General features: G+C 40.6%; 1 protein-coding gene across 2 annotated transcripts in view; it reads right to left on the bottom strand.

Annotated features, from left to right (window-relative positions):
* disc1 (DISC1 scaffold protein) overlaps positions 1 to 10,949 on the bottom strand; it is a 135,196-nt gene extending 124,247 nt beyond the window's left edge. For both annotated transcript variants that reach the window (XM_073056675.1, XM_073056676.1), the window contains exon 1: positions 10,707 to 10,949. In XM_073056675.1, the coding sequence (XP_072912776.1) occupies positions 10,707 to 10,920 (214 nt within the window). In that variant the 5' untranslated portion in view covers positions 10,921 to 10,949. The remainder of the gene's footprint in view (positions 1 to 10,706) is intronic.
* Positions 10,950 to 19,280: the final 8,331 nt, after the last annotated feature.

Below are 19,280 nucleotides of genomic sequence, written 5' to 3'. Positions count from 1 at the left end.
CAGAGTCGACTGTACTTCCTTAGAAGGTTGGCGTCATTCAATGTCTGTAGTGAGATGCTGAAGATGTTCTATAGGTCAGTTGTGGAGAGCGCCCTCTTCTTTGTGGTGGTGTGTTGGGGAGGAAGCATTAAGAAGAGGGACGCCTCACGTCTTAATAAGCTGGTCAGGAAGGCGGGCTCTGTCGTGGTCAAAGTACTGGAGAGTTTAACATCGGTAGCTGAGCGAAGGGCGCTGAGTAGGTTACGGTCAATTATGGAAAACTCTGAACATCCTCTACATAGCACCATCCAGAGACAGAGAAGCAGTTTCAGCGACAGGTTACTATCGATGCAATGCTCCTCAGACAGGATGAAGAGGTCAATACTCCCCAATGCCATTAGGCTTTACAATTCAACCGCCAGGACTTAAGAACTTTTTAAAAGCTATTATTAATGCTTTTTGAGATAGTGATTTAGATGCATATCATATTTTTTACTGAGTTAAGTATTGTATGTAATTAGTTTTGCTTCAACAAGTGTATGGGACATTGGGGAAAAAAAAGTTGAATTTCCCCATGGGGATGAATAAAGTATCTATCTATCTAGTAGCTACATCTCCCCCTTGGTGGGTCACCCCTCCACCAACAGTATCCAAAATGGTGTACTTATTATTGAGGGGAATTGCCACAGAGGTACTCTGCACTGGCTGCCCATTTCCTTTTGCTCTGCTGGCAGCCACTCAGGTACCTGCCTCCTGCAACCTCAGAGTGGTTACCACTCCGTAGCTCCTATCTATCACTTCCTCATTTTCTCATATGCCCCAAAAGTCATCAAGCCGCAGCTTTAGTTCTCTGAGGAGCTGCAGTTCAGTGCACATGGTACAGATGTGGTTATCCAGGAGGCAGGAGGTCTCCCAGAATTCCCACGTCTCACACAAAGAACAACACAGCCCCTGGAGCCATTCTCACTGCACTAGCTATGCATTAACAGACAAAGAATGAAGAACAAATAAGTAGAAAGTTACCAGATATGTACCTCGCCCAAGCCTGTTATCTTATAAATCCTATCAAAACCTTGTTTAATTTTATACTAATCTATTAAATCGACTGTTTTCTGCTCCAAGGAGACTGAACCTAGTTTCCCTCATCTCCACCCACCTGCGGGTCCCTCATCCCAGATTTCGAGGCTTTGAAAGCTTTCATAATCTGGTAACTCTTAACTGCACAGATCTAATTAGGTGGATGTCAGTTTTATCATTTGCTTTCTCTACCCCAATCTGCTTTCACTCCCCTGTTCCTCCCCATTGTTTACATTCTTTTTTTCATTAACAGTGGCTGCATTTTAATCCTAACTACATGTTGAAATTATAAATAGACGTCACCAAGAACCTATCTCCCAATCACCAGTTTCATCAATCAAAATCTGGCTTTCGCTGCAATGAAGACTCAACACACTTGGCTCCAATTTTCTAAGCCTGTTGTAAGATAAATTTTTCCAGCCTATTGTCAACCATCTACTGTTGTTGTTCTATTTGATAGTTCTACTGCTTTTACAGCTTCAATTTTGCCAGAAAGCTCCTTGTCAAGAAAATCACATGCCTGGCTCCAGGTCCACCACATCCTTAATAATTTTGGTGATCCTCAATTTTTGTTTCATCATTTTTGTGTCCCACAATCAATTATACACTTCAATCCTATGCTATAAGGAAAAGTGATGCATCTTCCCGCATTCATAAACCAGCTTCTGGATCTACCGTACTCTCTTTCCACATTCATCAACAAACCTGTATGTCAGAATATCAATATTTCAAAATCAATTCCACCATAGATCAACTGCATCACACCAAAGCATTTCTGAAAATATTTTTGAACTTCATCTGACTATTTTCAACTACTCACAAACAACAGAAAATCTGCAGATACTGGAGATCCAAGCAATACACACAAAATGGCTGAAACCCTTTGGCAGGACTGGAGAAAAAAAAGCTGAGGAATAGATTTCAAAGGTGGGGGGAGGGGAGAGAGAACCACCAGGTGATAGGTGAAACCTGGAGGGGGAGGGATGAAGTAAAGAGCTGGGAAGTTGATTGGTGAAAGAGACAGGAGGCCATGGAAGAAAGAAAATGGGGGAAGGAGCACCAAAGGAAGGTGATTGGCGAGCAAGGAGATGAGGTGAGAGAGGGAAAAGGTGATAAGAAACGGAGAGGCAAGGGATGTTAGGGGGCATTACCGGAAGTTTGAGAAAGTGATGTTTATTTTATCAGGTTGGAGACTACCAAACGGTATACAAGGTGTTGTTCCTTCAACCTAAATGTGGCCTCATCACAACAGAGGACAAGGCCATGGATGGACATATCAGAATGGGAATGGTAAGTGGAATTAAAGTGAGTGGCCATTGGGAGGTCCTGCTTGTTCTGGCGGACGGAGCTTAGATGCTCTGGTCTCACCTACATACAGGAGGCCACACCAGGAGCACCAGATGCAGATGTGGGAGTACCTGACCCCAACAGACTCATAGGTGAAGTGTTGCCTCACCTGGAAGATTGTTTGGGGCTGTACTCTTTTCCATAGTTGCTGCCTGGCCTGCTAAGTTTCTCCAACATTTTGTGTGGGTTGATTAGTGAATGTCACGTATGGAAGCATATTACCCAAGAGAAGAAAATTGAAAAGTGGTATGATCACAGGAAAGAGATGCCTGAGAGAAGTAAAGAGAAAAGAAAGGAAAAATACATTGGACATTTGGAAAATGTTATGAGGTACTGAGTACAGTCATACAGCATGGAAAAAGGCCATTCAGCCCAGGTGGTCCATAACGACTAAGATTCCCGTCTAGGCTGTACTTGGTCCATATCAAAAGAATGAAGGTTAAATAGTCTTGACCCAAAACGTTAACTCTTTATTCCTTTCCATAGATGCTGCCTAACCTGCTGAGTTCTGCTAGCTTTTTGAGAGTGTTACTCTGGATTTCCAGCATCTGCAGAATCTTGTTTAAGATTAAATGTAGATAGAGTAGTAGAGTCATGGAAAAGTACAGCACAGAAACAAGCCCTTCAGTCCACCTAGTCTGTACCAAAACCACTTAAACTGCCTACTCCCATCGATCTGTGCCAGGACCATAGACCTCCACACCCCTAACATTCAAGTACCTATCCAAACATCTCTTAAATGTTGAAATTGACCTTACATGCACCACTTGCGCTGGCAGCTCATTTCACAATCTTATGACCCTCTGAATGAAGTTTCCCCTCATGTTCCTCTTAAACTTTTCACCTTTCACCCTTAACTGATGACTTCTAGTTGTAGTCCCACCCAACTTCAATGGAAAAAGCTGCTTGCATTTACCATTTCTATAGCCCTCATAATTTGGTACACATCTATCAAATCTCCTCTTAACCTTCTACGATCCTAGGGACAAAATCTTCACTTATTCAATCTTTCCATATAACTTGGGTTCTCCAAAACTGGCAACATTTGTAAATTTTCTCTGTACCCTTTCAACCTTATTCAAAAAAAATCTTTGGAAACATTTCTTAAAAAGAGGAAGTTAATTTTTGAATGATGGGAGAGTTCAGAGTTATGGGGAACTTTTTTGAAAGATGGGACATTTCAGAGCTATGGGGAACTGACACAGGAGTTTTCAAATTTATTATCCATCAGCAGGCTTAAAAGACAAGGTGGCTTACTTCTCTTCTGTATGTTCTGAAAGACAACATTATTATGTTGGTGTTTTCATTGTTCAGACAATAGTAATGAAATGAAAGCTGACAGTTTGGCAGAAAATTTTTAAATAATCATGATTTGGGAGCCAATACATTATATACATCATAAATGAAAAGATTTGAATATATTTCTTTTGATAATCAGAAAGTGAATTTACTTGTAATGATTTTTATAAACATTGGCTAAAATGAGAACTTCTATGAAATAGAAACTGCTCCTAGAGGCAGCATTTCCTTACAGTAATTCTGGACAAGGTTCTAAAAAATGGTTTCGTGCACAAGAAAGCACAGAACAACTTATTACATGTTTATAAAAAGATAAAAATTACATTAAATTTTCCACAGTATTTATATACTTCAACTTAGTCAAAAATGCTAAAATCTAATTTCCTAGACTGTAAGGGTATCAGATCCTAATGCCTTACACTCAATGTGGTTTTAAATTTCAAACTGTAATTCAAATCTTGAACAATTATGCATTATTTATTATCTATTGTCTATTGAACCACACAGCATTTGGAAAGGATGTTGTTTTGTCCACTGTGTTAAACTTATCAAAAAATGAGTCTCTTAGTATCCCAGTATACCAAAATACATTCCAAATTTTGAAATTGGGTGGCCCAAATTAAGTTTAAATTTAGCAGGTATTACAATTATGAAAAATAATTTTTCAGACAGTTTTGTAATTTTGACTCAGTAAAAACTTGTGTTTGTTAAGAGAAATTAGAAATATTTAAAACCCCAGCCTGCACTGCAATAACTGAACTCACTCAACCTAAAAGTGAGAGATGATTGGAAATGGAGATTCCTAACCTCTGTCATTATTGGGTGTCTATCCCCAGATGTAAATGTCCACTGAGAGTCAGGACCCACATAAAACTATCTGAAAACAGAGTTCAAGGTAAAATACAAATGACAGACAACCAACAATTATAAAAGGAAAGCAGATGAAATAAAATAGGTATCAGTAGGTACAGAGGAGATGTCAGGGGTAAGTTTTTTACTCAGAGAGCAACGGCGGTGGAAGAGGATACGACAGGGTCTTTTAAGAGACTTTTAGATAGGTACATGAAGATTAGTAAAATAGAGGGCTATAGGTAAACCTAGTAATTTCTAAGGTAGGGACATGTTTGGCAAAACTTTGTGGGCCGAAGGGCCTGTATTGTGCCATAGATTTTCTATTTCTATGTATCAAAATCGTATAGCACAGAAGTTGGTCCACTACACGGTGTTGCTCTTTGAAATTATTGCACTATTTTGCATCACTAACTTTCATGCAAGTCATGTTGTATCTGATATAATTTAACAGACATGTTAAAATCTTTGAAGGAATTTTTCAGAAGCATTGATTTTTCACCAGCTTAACTATTCACAGTTAGAGAAGCAACCATATTTGATGCTCTGTGGTTCAGATTTGCCCAGAAACTTGGTGGAGTTGATCTTATCCTTTATTTTGAATCCTTCCCTGCATTAATAATTCACTGGTGAAAGAAAGAGACCTCCATCACTCAATCATTTGCTTACAGTTTATAAAAACTCTCATTTTGTATTATACAAATGGTGTTCAATAGAAAATAAATTGCTGTGTTACTGGGATTTACAACAACTTGTTACCAACTTGTACAAAATGCAGCCATTTGTGCACTTCTTATAACTGATATTCTTTTGCAAATAATTACTCAATCATTGTAATACATTACATATGAATACATGAATTTGACACAGTAGTAAGCCATTTAACCCTAAAGCATATTCTACCATTTAGTGACATCATAGCTACACAAAGTAGATTTATTATCAAAGTATGTTTTCATTATACAACCTTGAGATTCATCTTCTTACAGATAGCCACAAAACAAAGAAACCCAAATGAACCCAAAGAAAAAGACTGACAAACACCCAATGTGGAGAGAGGGAAAAAAACAAATCATGCAAGCAGTAAAAGTAAGCAAATAACATTTAGAACGAAAGTTGAGTCCTCAGACACAAAGCCTGGACAGCCGGAGCAGGCCACAGCCTCAGCATCAATTCAGCGCACAGCGTAAATGTCACGGAGCTTGGAGCAGGCCATGGCCTCAGTCTCAGTGCAGTGAAGAGCAGAGTACTGTAAACGTCGTGGAGCAACAAGAAGAACTGTCCTGACCCTCACCTCTGGTCACAACACCCTACTTTTTCAATCCATCTGGCCCAACATTTAAATCGTCCAAAAATCGTGTTGTTCCTCTCTTTAGGACCCGGGCTCTGTCACATCGATATGCTCTAGATCAGGACCCTGCCACCATGTTTCAGCCTGTACCCGACCATTCCAAATCGGCCTGGTGCTTAGATCGATCAAACCTCACTCACAGTTTAGGTGGACGAGCCTCAAACTCACTCTCCTCCACTCAAATTTTGTTGACTCTACTTGCTCTGGGTTTTCCTTGAATATGCCTCGACCTCGCCGCAACTTTGCCTCACCCCCACATACTTCAACTCTCAACCGGGACTCACCTTTGCCTCCGTTGTTTGCAATGATCGCTTACCATAGTTTTTATTAAAACAGAAAAAATGTAATTAATGAAATATTTCATTGTATTCCTTGTTTTGGTAACCAATATTAAGTTGTCATTCACCTTAAACCAGAAGTTATTTTTCTTTCTTTTAAATTAGGGTAATTTTGCTTAAGTCTTGGATTCCCTAATATTCTGAACTATAAACTCCACCTTTATCATTCTCAGTGACTGAACTTCCAAAGCCCTTTGGTAAATTGGTTCATTATAATCACATGTACCAAGGTACAGCGAAAAATTTGGCTAGCATACCATGTGTATACATTAATTCATTACAACAATGCATTGAAGTAGAACAAAGTAAAATAGAGTGCAAAACAAAGTGTTAAAGTTGCACAGTAAGTGCAGTGCAGATAGACAATAAAGTGCAAGGTCAAAACTAGATAGATTTTGATGTCAAGAGTCTATTCTCATCATACTAGGGAACTGTTCAATAGTCAAGTCAAGTCAAGAACAGCAAGTCTGAGAACAGCAGGGCAAAAGCTATCTTTCAGCCTGTTGGTACATGCTTTCAGGCTTTTGTATCTTTTGCCCAACAGGAGGGGGAAGAAGAGAAAATGTCCAGGTGGGGGAGGAAAAAGAATTACAATGATTCACTCCCTTCTGGGTGAAAAAAAGTCTTCTCGTCTTGGTCTGAATGACTTATGAGTTTGTGACTTCCTAGATTTACTCAGTCAAACACCACTAGAGTTCTGTATAATTCAGAGATCACCTACAGTCTAGAGAGAATAGACCCAATTTGTTTAAATTCATGTTTCATGTCATTGGACAAACGCCCTCCACATACCATCACAACCTCTACCACAATCATCCTTCCTGCAATCCCAGGAATCAATCAGAAAAACCTTTGTGGCTTTCTCTCCAAAGCAAGCATATCTTTCCTAAAGCAGGGATGGCAATATTCCACATAGTTCTTCATATAATTACAATACAACATCTGTACTCTAACAGCAAAAACATTCAGTATTAAAGGCCAACATATTTCCTAATTGTCTGCTGCTCTAGCATGTAAATTTTCAATGAATCATGAATACAAGCACCAAGGAATTGGCATGTCCATTTTGACCCTCATTTATTAATGTACCATAGAAAGCATCCTAGCTGGATGCATCATGGCCTGGTATGGGAATTACTCTGCCTGGGACTGTAAGAGTTGTGGACACAGCTCAGCGCATCATATAAACCAGCCCTCCCTCCATGGATTCTGTCCACACTTAGTGCTGCCTCAGTAAAGCAGCCATCCTGGACATTCTCTCTTCTGCCCCCTTCCATGGGGCAGAAGAAACAACAGCCTAAAGGCACATGTCACCAGGCTCAAAGACAGCTTCTATCCCACTGTTATAAGTCTATTGAATGGCTCCCTAGTATGACAAGATGGATTCCTGACCTCACAATGAACCTTACTGATCACCTGCACTACACTTTTTTTGTGCTGTAAAACTTTTATTTTGCATTCTGTAATTGTTATACCTTGTACTACCTCAATGCACTGTGTAATGAATTGATTGGCATGAATGGTGTACTGAATTGATCTGTATGGATGGTGTACAAGACAAGATTTTCACTGTACTTTGGTACATGTGACAGTAATGAACTATTTTACCAATTTCTCTTAATACTAATGCATTTCACGCTCTCAGCATTATAAAGGCTTTTTTTATTTTTTCACCCAAAATTAGAAACTTTCCTTCACATTATGTTCCATGTACATGCCCTTGCCCATTCATATAGCTCCTGAGATCTCACAGCCACCCAAATTTATACCACCAAACCTGAATATATTACAGTACACATAATGTACCCTGTGAATAGACAAGACCCTGGCATTCATTTCCATGACATTTCACCCATCTCCCTTATTTTTGCCCACTCTTAAACAATGTTATGGCATCCCATTGTGTTCAGTTCTGGTCATCTCACTACAGGAAGGAGTAGATTCTATAAAAAGAGTGCAGAGGAGATTCATGAGAACCATGACTCGATTGGAGAGCATGCCTTTTGAGAATAGGTTGAGTGAACTTGGCGTTTTCTCCTTAGAGTAACGGAGGATGAGAGGTGACCTGATAGAGGTGTATAAGATGATGAGAGGCATTAATCATGTGGATAGCCAGAGGCTTTTTCCCAGGGTTGAAATGGCTAACACGAGGAGGCATAGTTTTAAGATGCTTGGAAGTAGGTACAAAGAGAATGTTAAGAGTAAGTTTTTCACACAGAGAGTGGTGGGTGTGGAATGCATTGTTGGCGGTGGTGGTTAAAGCAGATATAATAGGGTTTTTTAAGAGACTCTTAGATGGGTACATGGAGCTTGGAAAAATAAGAGGGCAATGCAGTAGCAACACACACAAAATGCTGGTGGAACACAGCAGGCCAGGCAGCATCTATAAGGAGAAGCACTGTTGATGTTTCGGGCCGAGACCCCCCATCAGGACGAACTGAAAGGAGAGATACTAAGAGATGCATTTGAGAGCAGAGTTGATGGTGGAAGAAGGGAAGCCCCTTTGTTTAAAAAAGGAAGACATCTCCTTCGTCCTGGAATAAAAAGCCTCATCCTGAGAGCAGATGCGGCGGAGACGGAGGAATTGTGAGAAGGGAATAGCATTTTTGCAAGAGACAGGGTGGGAAGAGGAATAGTCCAGGTAGCTGTGAGAGTCTGTAGGCTTATAGTAGATATCAGTAGATAAGCCATCTCCAGAGATGGAGACAGAATCTTTCTGCTCTCAAACACATCTCTCCCATTTCCCGCACATCTGCCCTCACCCCATCTGCCCGCCACCCCACTCGGGATAGAGTTCTCCTTGTCCTCACCTACCACCCCACCAGCCTTCGGGTCCGACATATGACTTTCCATAACTTCCACCACCTCCAACGGGATCCCACTACCAAGCACACCTTTCCCTCCTCCCCCTTTCTGCTTTCTACAGGGATCGCTCCCTTCGCAACTTCCTTGTCCACTCGCCCCCCCCATCCCTTCCCACCGATCTCCCTCCTGGCACTTATCCTTGTAAGCGGAACAAGTGCTACACCTGTCCTTACACTTCCTCCCTCACCACCATTCAGGACCCCAGACAGTCCTTCCAGGTGAGGCGACACTTCACCTGTGAGTCATCTGGTGCTCTTGGTGTGGCCTTTTATATATTGGTGAGACCCGAAGCAGACTGGGAGACCTTCGCTGAACACCTATGCTCGGTCCGCCATAGAAAGCAGGATCTCCCAGTGGCCACACATTTTAATTCCACATCCCATTCCCATTCTGATATGTCTATCCATGACCTCCTCTACTGTCAAGATGAAGCCACACTCAGGTTGGATGAACAACACCTTATATACCGGCTGGGTAGTCTCCAACCTGATGGCATGAACATTGACTTCTCTAACTTCCGTTAATGCCCCTCCTCCCCTTCTTACCCCATCCCTGACATATTTAGTTGTTTGTTTTTTTTCTCTCTCTCTCTGCCCATCACCCTGCCTGTTCTCCATCTCCCTCTAGTGCTCCCCCCCTTTCTTTCTCCCGAGGCCTCCCATCCCATTATCCTTTCCCTTCTCCAGCTGTGTATCACTTTCGCCAATCACCTTTCCAGCTCTTAGCTTCATCCCACCCCCTCCGGTCTTCTCCTATCATTTTGCATTTCCCCCTCTCCCCCCCCCCCCCCGCTACTTTCAAATCTCTTACTATCTTTCCTTTCAGTTAGTCCTGATGAAGGGTCTCGGCCCGAAACGTCGACAGCGCTTCTCCTTATAGATGCTGCCTGGCCTGCTGTGTTCCACCAGCATTTTGAGTGTGTTGTTTGAATTTCCAGCATCTGCAGATTTCCTTGTGTTTGGGCTATGCAGTAGGGTAATTCTAGGCAGTTTCTAGAGTAGGTTACATGATTGGCTCAACATTGTGGGCCGAAAAGCCTGTAATGTGCTGTAGATTTCTATGTTCTATATAATAGTTCACACAGACCAGATGGGCCAAAAGCCCTGTTTTTGTGCTGCAGTGTTTCATGACTCCACTATATCCTTCATTGGTACGCAGGTCATGAAATCGAGGGGATTGTTCAGCTCCAGTCCCATTATTTTCACCAATACTATTTATTTCATTCTGGTGCTAATTTCTTTCATCTCATTCACTCATGACCTGATGTTCTTCACCGTTTCTGGGAGGAAAACTCGTCATGTGGCAGGTGCAAGAGATCACAAGGGCTAAAGACAGAGCTTACATTTGATTAAATCATTCAAATCCGTCAGCTCTAAAACATAAATTGCAAGTATCAATAATTATGTACAACGCCAAAACACATTGGATGTCACTACCCTTATTGTAAACGGGGAGGACTCATTAGTCACGCGTGTAAGATTTAAGATCGACACTGAAAAGGGTGTGGCTGAACCGAAGAAGCCAAGTGCTGAGCCGGTTACTGTATTAGAATTAAAACCTCAGCCCTGCGCCGGGGCCCAGCCCTTTAATGTTAATTTTACCTCTTTCCTGCGGCCGTTGTTTTCGAGGCCCACCGCCGCTGCCGGGAAAGGTTGGCGAATCCGGCACGGTCACGACGTCCATACCGGCGAACATCCTCGCCGTACGGCCGGGGCTAAGCGCCAGCCTCCTCGCCCCCGCGCGCAACACCCCGTTAGGTTTGAATTCTTGCGCCGCGCGCTGCGCTCCGTTCCATCCGATCGTCGGGCGCTCCATCCGGTCAGTCAAACACGACTCTCCTCCTCTTCCCCCCGACCGGATCCGAATCCGATCCTCGCACTCTGAGGCAGCAAGTCAACTCTGCTCAGCCTCTCCGGCCAAAGGGCTCGACAGCTCGTGTTCTTTACATTATTCCTTATTATTTTATTGTACTTGCATAGTTTGTCTTCTTTTGCACATCTGTTATCTGTCCGTCTTTGTGTTTTAATTCACTATTAGGTCTGTGATCTTGGAGGGTTAAAGTCAGCATCGACTGTAGTAATTATGTGTATTTACAGTGTTGCAGCTTTAATGTTGAAAACTGCCGAAATTTCCTTCAAAAGTTTGGACAGTTTCATTCTGGATCTACTTTAATACGTGATTTGGTATCCCACAATTATATCATATGCACTACCTTAATCCTGCTCTCATTATTAGCTCAAATTTCTTATAGAAGAACATGGTGTACAGCACGTTACAGGCCATTTGGCCCATAATATTGTGCTGACTTTTTAACGGTCTTCAAGATCAATCCAAACCTTTCCTTCTACATAGTCGTCCATTTTTCCTTCATTCTGTGCCCATTTTAGAGTGTCTTAAATGTTCCTAATATATCTACTCTACTGCCACTTTTGGCAGTACATTCCAAACACCCACAACTTTCTGTATTAAAAAAAGTTTCTTCTAACACCCCCTCCCTTATTATAGCCCCTCATATTAGTCATTTTCACCCTGGGGAAAATAGTCTCTAGCTCTCCAGTCGATCTTATCATTTTGTACATCTCCATTAAGTGTCTTCTCATTCTCTTTCGCTCCAAAGAGAAAAGCCCTAGCTCACTCAGCCCCTTCCTCATAAGACGTGCTGTCTTACACTAACATTATGGCATTTAACATCTCAATAGGACTTTTTCTTTTAGGTGTGATGTGATAACTCTACCTGATGAAGCTTTTTCAAGACATGAGAATTGAGGACTCTAGGGTCCTCAAAGTGGGAGTCACTGTTACCAGTCTTGTGAGGAATAAAAATAACTCAGTGATGAAACCTTGGTGAAGTACTTGAAGTAGAGTTTATTAATGTCCCAAAACCTGTATGTATAACTGGTTCTATAGATATTCTGTATTCAGAAAAAAAGTTTTTAGTACACTTAGGCAAAATCAGATATATTTTTATCAATCATATGACCTCAGTAAGAGACATACCCACGGATACTAAAGAGATGCTTGATGAAAATCCATTCCTGAGATCATCATATAATCAACTACTGTTGGAAGAGTCACAGAACAGCAGTGGGCTAAGACAAGAGGTTGTCAGTTTTCCAACTGAAGAGCAAAATCAAAATTAGAGATAGGCACACAGCTAAGGAGATCAAACTAACCAAGCAGGCTAATCAACAGATAAAAGTATAATGACTGTACATTTACACACATTTATTTTCAGAGGCAAAACAGTTTAGTGTGCTTATGTATAATATATAATTGATCATATGGGTACAGAACAAAATAATGATGCATGCAAATACCGTTTTCTGAGATGGTTCCCTTGAATCAGGATACATTGGCATAATCCTTTTGAAGCTCTTGGTATTCTATAGTAGCATTTACCACCATTCTCGGCCTAGTGCAAGGTCCAGCCTAACATATACACTCAGTAGCTATTGATTGTACCTCCTGTACCTCATAACGTGGTCACTGAGTGTATGTTTGTGATTGTTGGCTTCAAGGCTCCACGTATTGTGTATTCAGAGATGTTCTTCTGTACACCACTGTTGTAATACATGAATATTAGTGTTACTGTCACCTTCCTGTGAGCTTGAACCAGACTGGCCATTCTCTTATTAATAAAACACTTTTGCCCAAAGAACTGCTACCCACTGCTTTTTTTTTTTAGTTTTTGCACCATTCTGTCTAAACTCTAGAGTAGGGGTTCCCAATGTTTTTATGTCATGGACCAATACCATTAAGCAAGGGGTCTATGTCTCCAGAGTCTAGAGACTTGTGGGTGAAAATCCCAGGAGAACAGAAGTTTTTGAGATACTCAAATCTCCCATCTGGCACCAACAATCATTCCATGGTCAACGTCGCTTTGATCACATTTTTTCCCCATTCTGATGTTTGGTCTGAATGAGAATTGAACTGCTTGACCATTTCTGCATGCATTTATTCATTGAGTTGCTGCCATATACTCAGTTTCTTTTTGAAAGACTTTCTTCAGTCTATTCTCATTAGGCAGACTAGATATGAGAGCAGAGCTGGGGCCTGCTCATATGAACCTTAAAATATAATTGGCAATAATCAGCATATCAGACAATACACCTGGGGAAGGAGAAATTTGTTTCTGAGAGAAAATCCTGTTTCTCTCTCTACATCTGCTGTTCCAACTGCTGAGTACTTGAAGCATTTTCTGTTTTTATTTCAGATTTCCAACATCTGATTTTTTTAATATATTATCACATGCCAGTGATAATAAACCTGATACTGATTCTGCTTTTCAATCAGTTCAGCCTGTATCTTGAATGACAGTGCAAGTTTGAGAGGCCAAATGGTTAACTTCTGTCCCCATTTCTTAGGCTCTTTTTAGTCAATGGTGCATATTGTGTTGTTTGTTCAAATGTGTGTTTCATTGAAATCCTAGTCTTTTAACCATCTTTCCCACAGAATCTATGGGAAAGATTATTCCAGTCAGTGATGAACTCTCACTTTATTGATGAGAATGCGCATTGTCAGAAATTCTATGTTTCAAATTCTATTTCAGTTCCTTTCTATTCCTTTCTTCTATTTCAGTGAATGTAAGATTCCAGACTCTACCAGTATTTCCTCAAATGCCATGAAAATCTGATTATGGTTGCCATCATTTTTAATTGCTATCTTGGTGATCCTGATGTGCACAATTAATTGTCTTCTTTAAAGGAGTGTCTGGACTCCCATGCAGTTCATTGTACAGGTTATTCCCAAGTAACAAACAGGTTCCAAATGTTTTAAGTATGTCCTTTAATGTTGATTTTGTCTTGTCAGTTGGAAAATCACTATCGATGCTGACCATTCCTCCACCATATTGTAATGAATGGCATCAAGTCACATTGTTCAAAGTTCAAAGTAAATTTATTATCAAAATCACCACATACTACCCTGCAATTAATTTTCTTAGACATTCACAGTAGAACAACTAAATACAACAGAATCAATGAAAATCACACACAAGCGAAGTGACAAACAATATGCAAAAGACAAACTGCAACTAAAAAAGACAAATCAAAAATAAATAAATAAATAAATAAATAAATATAGTAAGACTGATAAGAAAGAAATGTAAAGAAACTAGTTCTGCAAGTCCATAAGATGAGCATTAATAACTTGAGAATGATCTGCCTGTGAAATGTTTTGGAATATTTTGCGAACAAAGACAAGGTATGGTGTGTTGGCATTCATCAACCGTGGGACTGAGTTCAAGAGCCGTGAGGTAATGTTACAGCTGTACAGGACCCCGGTCAGACCCCACTTGGAGTACTGTGTTCAGTTCTGGTCACCTCACTGCAGGAAGGATGTGGATATTCCAGAGAGAGTGCAGAGGAGATTTACAGGGACAGAGTATGAGTGGTGACCTGATAGAGGTGTATAAGATGATGAGGGGCATTGATCGTGTGGATAGTCAGAGGCTTTTTCCCAGTGCTGAAATGGCTAACACGAGGTGGCATAGTTTTAAGTTAAATAGATACCGAGAGGATGTCAGGGGTATGTTTTTCACACAGAGAGTGGTGGGTGCGTGGAATGCACTGCCAGCAGCGTTGGTGGAAGCGGATACAATAGGGTCTTTCAAGAACCTTTTAGATAGGTACATGGAGCTTATAAAAATAGAGGGCTATGCGCTAGGGAAATTCTAGGTAGCCTCTAGAGTAGGTTACGTGGTCGGCGCAACATGGTGGGCTGAAGGGCCTGTAATGTGCTGTAGATTTCTATGTTCTATTGAAGCGTAGGAGTTAAATCATACTCTTCCAAAAGGTGGCTGCATTTACCAGTTTTAGACACCGGATGTCACTGTTCAAAATGATGAATGCACTATTCATTCTGTGCCATATTATAATGTCCCCCTCCAGAATCTATATTGTGTAGAAATTTTGCTTTTAGTTTCTTTTTCTCATCGCCAATCTGTACTGATTTAAAGTTGCTTTTCGTTGAAACCACAGTCCCTTGACTACGTTTTAGCCAAGACTTTATCTCCATTAATGAACACATGAGATTCTGCAGATACTGGAAATCTTGAGCAAACACTAGGAGAACTCAGCAGATCAGGCAGCATCTACGGAAGGGAATAAACAGTCGTTAGTTTGGGCCAGGACCCTTAATCTCCATTAATGGTTTTGTTTTGATAAGAGTGTTGCTTTTTCAAAGATCCTTTCTTTCAGAAGTGATGACAGCAAATCCATACTGATTGAACAATTTTACCATACTTAACCAAGTGAGGTGCAGCATCAGCATATGTGGCTGGTATCATTGTGGTTTCCGTCCACATCCCTTACTCTTAAGTTTTTAAACTACAACTGCAGAGCCATGAGGAAATCAGTTGTTTCCTCAAAGGAAAGATATGTCATCTAGTTTCTGTAATTACTAGTGGCTAGCATAAGTGAACATAAAGAGTGGATACACCCATCTATAGTCATTGCCTGCACTGAAGAATGAAGAGGCAGTATTGTTACTGACTGAGTAAAGGCCAGTATGAGAAAGTTACTACCTGTAATAGAAACCACGAAACCAGTTATAGATTTATAGTACAGAACTGAACTACACAGCACAGAACTAACACGAGTAAATCTGCAGGTGCTGGAAATTCAAACTACACACACAAAATGCTGGTGGAACACAGCATTTTGTGTGTATTGTTTGTACAGCACAGAACTGGCCCTTTGGACCATATAGTCTGTGTCAAACTATTAATCCACCTCATCCCATGACCTCTACTGGACCATAGTTCTCTATACCCTTATCATCCATGTACTGATCCGAATTTCTCTTAAGTGTTGAAATCAAAACCACTTCTGCTGGCAGCTGGCCCACACTCACACCACCCTCTGAGTGAAGAAGTTCCCTTTTAACATTTCACTTTTCACCCTCAACCCACGACCTTCTAGTTCTAGTCTCACCCAACCATGGTGGGAAAAGCCTGTTTGCATTTATCCTATCTATACCCCTCATAATTTTGTATACTTCTATCAAATCTTCTCTCATTCTCCCTTGCTCCAGGGAATAAAGTTTAAACTTTTCCCTATAACTCAGTTCCTCAAGTTCTGGCAGCGTCCTTGTAAATTTTCTCTGCACTCTTCTAATCTTAATTGATATCTTTCCTGTAGGCAGATGACCACTTCAATAATCATCTAATTTACTAACAAAATAAAATTGCTGTCCTTATCTAATTTCTTCTGAGGTCATCTTACAACTACAACCTCGAAAGGTCTACCAATAAATAGAATAGGGTTGGGCAATAAATGTTGGCTGTGCTGTTTATACAAAACCCTGTTGGGGAAGGGGGTGATGTATGCACAAATGTTAAAAATCTAACTGTCTCCTGATTGATCCCACTACTTTTCTGATACTTCATCATTTCCATGATACTTTTCAGATTCTATCCATTCTTGGTTTCTGCATTTCTTGGCCCTTAGCATTGTTATCTGTCCAACAATTTCTTTGTCCCTCTACCATCAGGCAGGAAGTACCCTGCAGCATTAGGATAACAACTGTTAGGACGGGAAACAGCTTCTTCTTCCAGGCCGTGAGACTACTGAACTCCCTGTCACCACCCAGGTCTCATCACTTGTGAAGAGCCAGTAGCATTACACTGTTTACATTTTAACTTGTGGTATAAATGCACCTTATACAAAATGACAGTTTTCTGTGATATATTTATTTGTTAATTTATTTGTGGTAATACAGTGGATTCCAGTTAGCTGTGCTGTTGGTTAATTGGGACAGCCGCTTATTTGGGACAACTCTTAAGAACAAAAACTAACCAAAGAAATAGCCGGGATTCTCTTATTTGGAACACCATGCCACTTAATTGGGACAAGAGACAGTTGCCAAATAGTTTCTAACTGGCATCAGTCACGTGCACTACAATGTGCTTAGAGCAACCAAATTTTAAATAGCGTCAGTTGTGTGTGTATTGTGTTAAGAAACAGTGATTTGTTTCACTGATAGTTGGAAAGAAATAAGCAGTAAGACAATTCAGAACTGTTCTGCTCACTGCAGTTTCAGCATTCAGGCCTAGGGTGTCTGAAACGGCCTGGAGTGAAAATGAAATTATTTCCCTACTTAAACAAGTTAGAAACTATTAAGAATTTAAAGGTATCAACAAGCATCTTGAATGTTACAATGAAAATGAAGATTTGGAGGATTTAATCGTTAAAAGCATTGTATGAAGGCAGTCCATTATCTACACTTGGTGTCTGTGCTGATTTTGTTCATTTACAGTCAATCAAAAGAACACAGCAGCATACACTGCATTAATTCTTGCATCAATAACTCTTAAGAACTAATACACCTTTTTAATACTGTAGCAGTATTGATAGTGTTCTAATTTGTTCTGTTTTTTATTTAAAAACATAAATTGTTATTCCATTAAATGGTGGTAATAAATTGTCTTTATTATACCTTTTAAACTATTTCCATGAAACTTTGGCTAATTGGGGCAGTTGGTTAACTGGGCCAAAATGTACTGGTCATGATGTGCCCAAATTAAGAGGAATCCACTGTATTACTATTTGTGTTGAGTGTGAGTTACAGTATTGTTGCATTTGGCGGGATACATGTATAAGGTTGAATGACAATGAACTTGAACTTGAATAATAGTAACATTTAAGAAATAATTCTTTGATTGTAAATTATTCTAGGATGTTCTTAGGATATGTGTTTAGCAAAATGGTTCAAATGATTTTGTTCCTAAATACTAACATAACTTTCATGCAGCTGAATAACTTTATTCCTGTTATAAACTTGTTGATGAATGAAAACCATATCCACTTGTGCTTATTTTAACAAGCCCTAGACCACTATGGATGGCCCCAATCCAGCTACAGAAATGCCATCTTAAGCTCCAAAGACCAAGGAGAAGAAGGATCTCGAAGATGGACTATACTTGGAGACAACTAGAAATACTGGCCCAGGACAGAGAACTCTGGCAGGCTGCTGTTGGTGGCCTAAGCCCCAGTAGGGGTGATGGGCTTAAGAAGAAGAAGAGAGCAATGGTGAGAACTTCCCTGCTCACCATCAAGTGTCATTTGAGTGGGCACCAAAGAGAATTAACTACAAAAGGGAAGGATCAAAGTAATGTGCAGCTTGTTAAAAATGTTTTATTTACTAGAGAATCAAAGCAAGTTTAATTGACAAATGCAAGGGCTTGTGGTGATCTGTAAGACCCTGCATAATTTTCTGTGCCATGGTCTATCTTCAGCTTCATCCATTCCAAACAAATCAACCTTAGGCTATCCCAGTCTTCTAGGGTGTCCTTATTAACTTCCTCTGCTTCCCCTCGTCCAATCACTTCTTTTCCAAAGAGCTGATTATTGACTAAGAAGAATCCAGAGGTCCATGAGCCAGTCATCATCGGGGGATCAGAGGTGGAGAGGGTCAGTAACTTTTATTCCTCAGTGTTATTATTTCAGAGGATCTGTCTTAGTTCCAGCATGCAAGAAAGAATTACAAAGAAGGCATGGCAGTGCCTCCTCTTTATTAGAAGTTTGTGAAAATCCAGCATGTCATCTAAAACTCTGACAAACTTCTACAGATGCACAGTGGAGAGTATCCTGACTCGTTGCATTACAGCCTGGTATGGAAACACCAATGCCCTTGAACAGAAATACCTGGAAAAGGTAGTAGTTGCAGCCCAGTCCATCACAACCAAAGCCCTTCCCACCAGTGAGTACATCTACAAGGAATGCAGCCACACAGAAACACCACCATCATCAGGGTCCCCCACCCCCACGTTCCAAGCCATGCTCTTATCTCACTGCTGCCACTGAGCAGGAGGTACAGGAGCCTTAGGTCCCACATTACCATGTTCAGAAACAGCTATCCTTCAACCACCTGGCCCCTGAACCAGTGTGGAAAACTTCACATCCTGACAATGAACTGATTCCACAGCCAGTGGACTCACTTCTAAGGATTCTACAACTCATGTTCTCAATATTATTTACTTATCCATTTATCTATCTATCTGTAGTTTTTTGGGGCCAATAAAGTATCGATCTTTCCATCAACCATTGAAGTTTCACTGATCTGTAATTACTATTTTTTGCTTCCTCTCATTGTCAACAAGAAGGCATTAACAATCCTCAAATCCTCCAGCAACATTTGAAAATACTCAACATTATCCTCGAAATATACACTCAGCG

Source organism: Hemitrygon akajei, chromosome 9 (assembly GCF_048418815.1).
Source record: "Hemitrygon akajei chromosome 9, sHemAka1.3, whole genome shotgun sequence".
Classification (NCBI taxonomy): domain Eukaryota; kingdom Metazoa; phylum Chordata; class Chondrichthyes; order Myliobatiformes; family Dasyatidae; genus Hemitrygon; species Hemitrygon akajei.
This window is presented reverse-complemented; position numbering and strand designations above follow the sequence as displayed.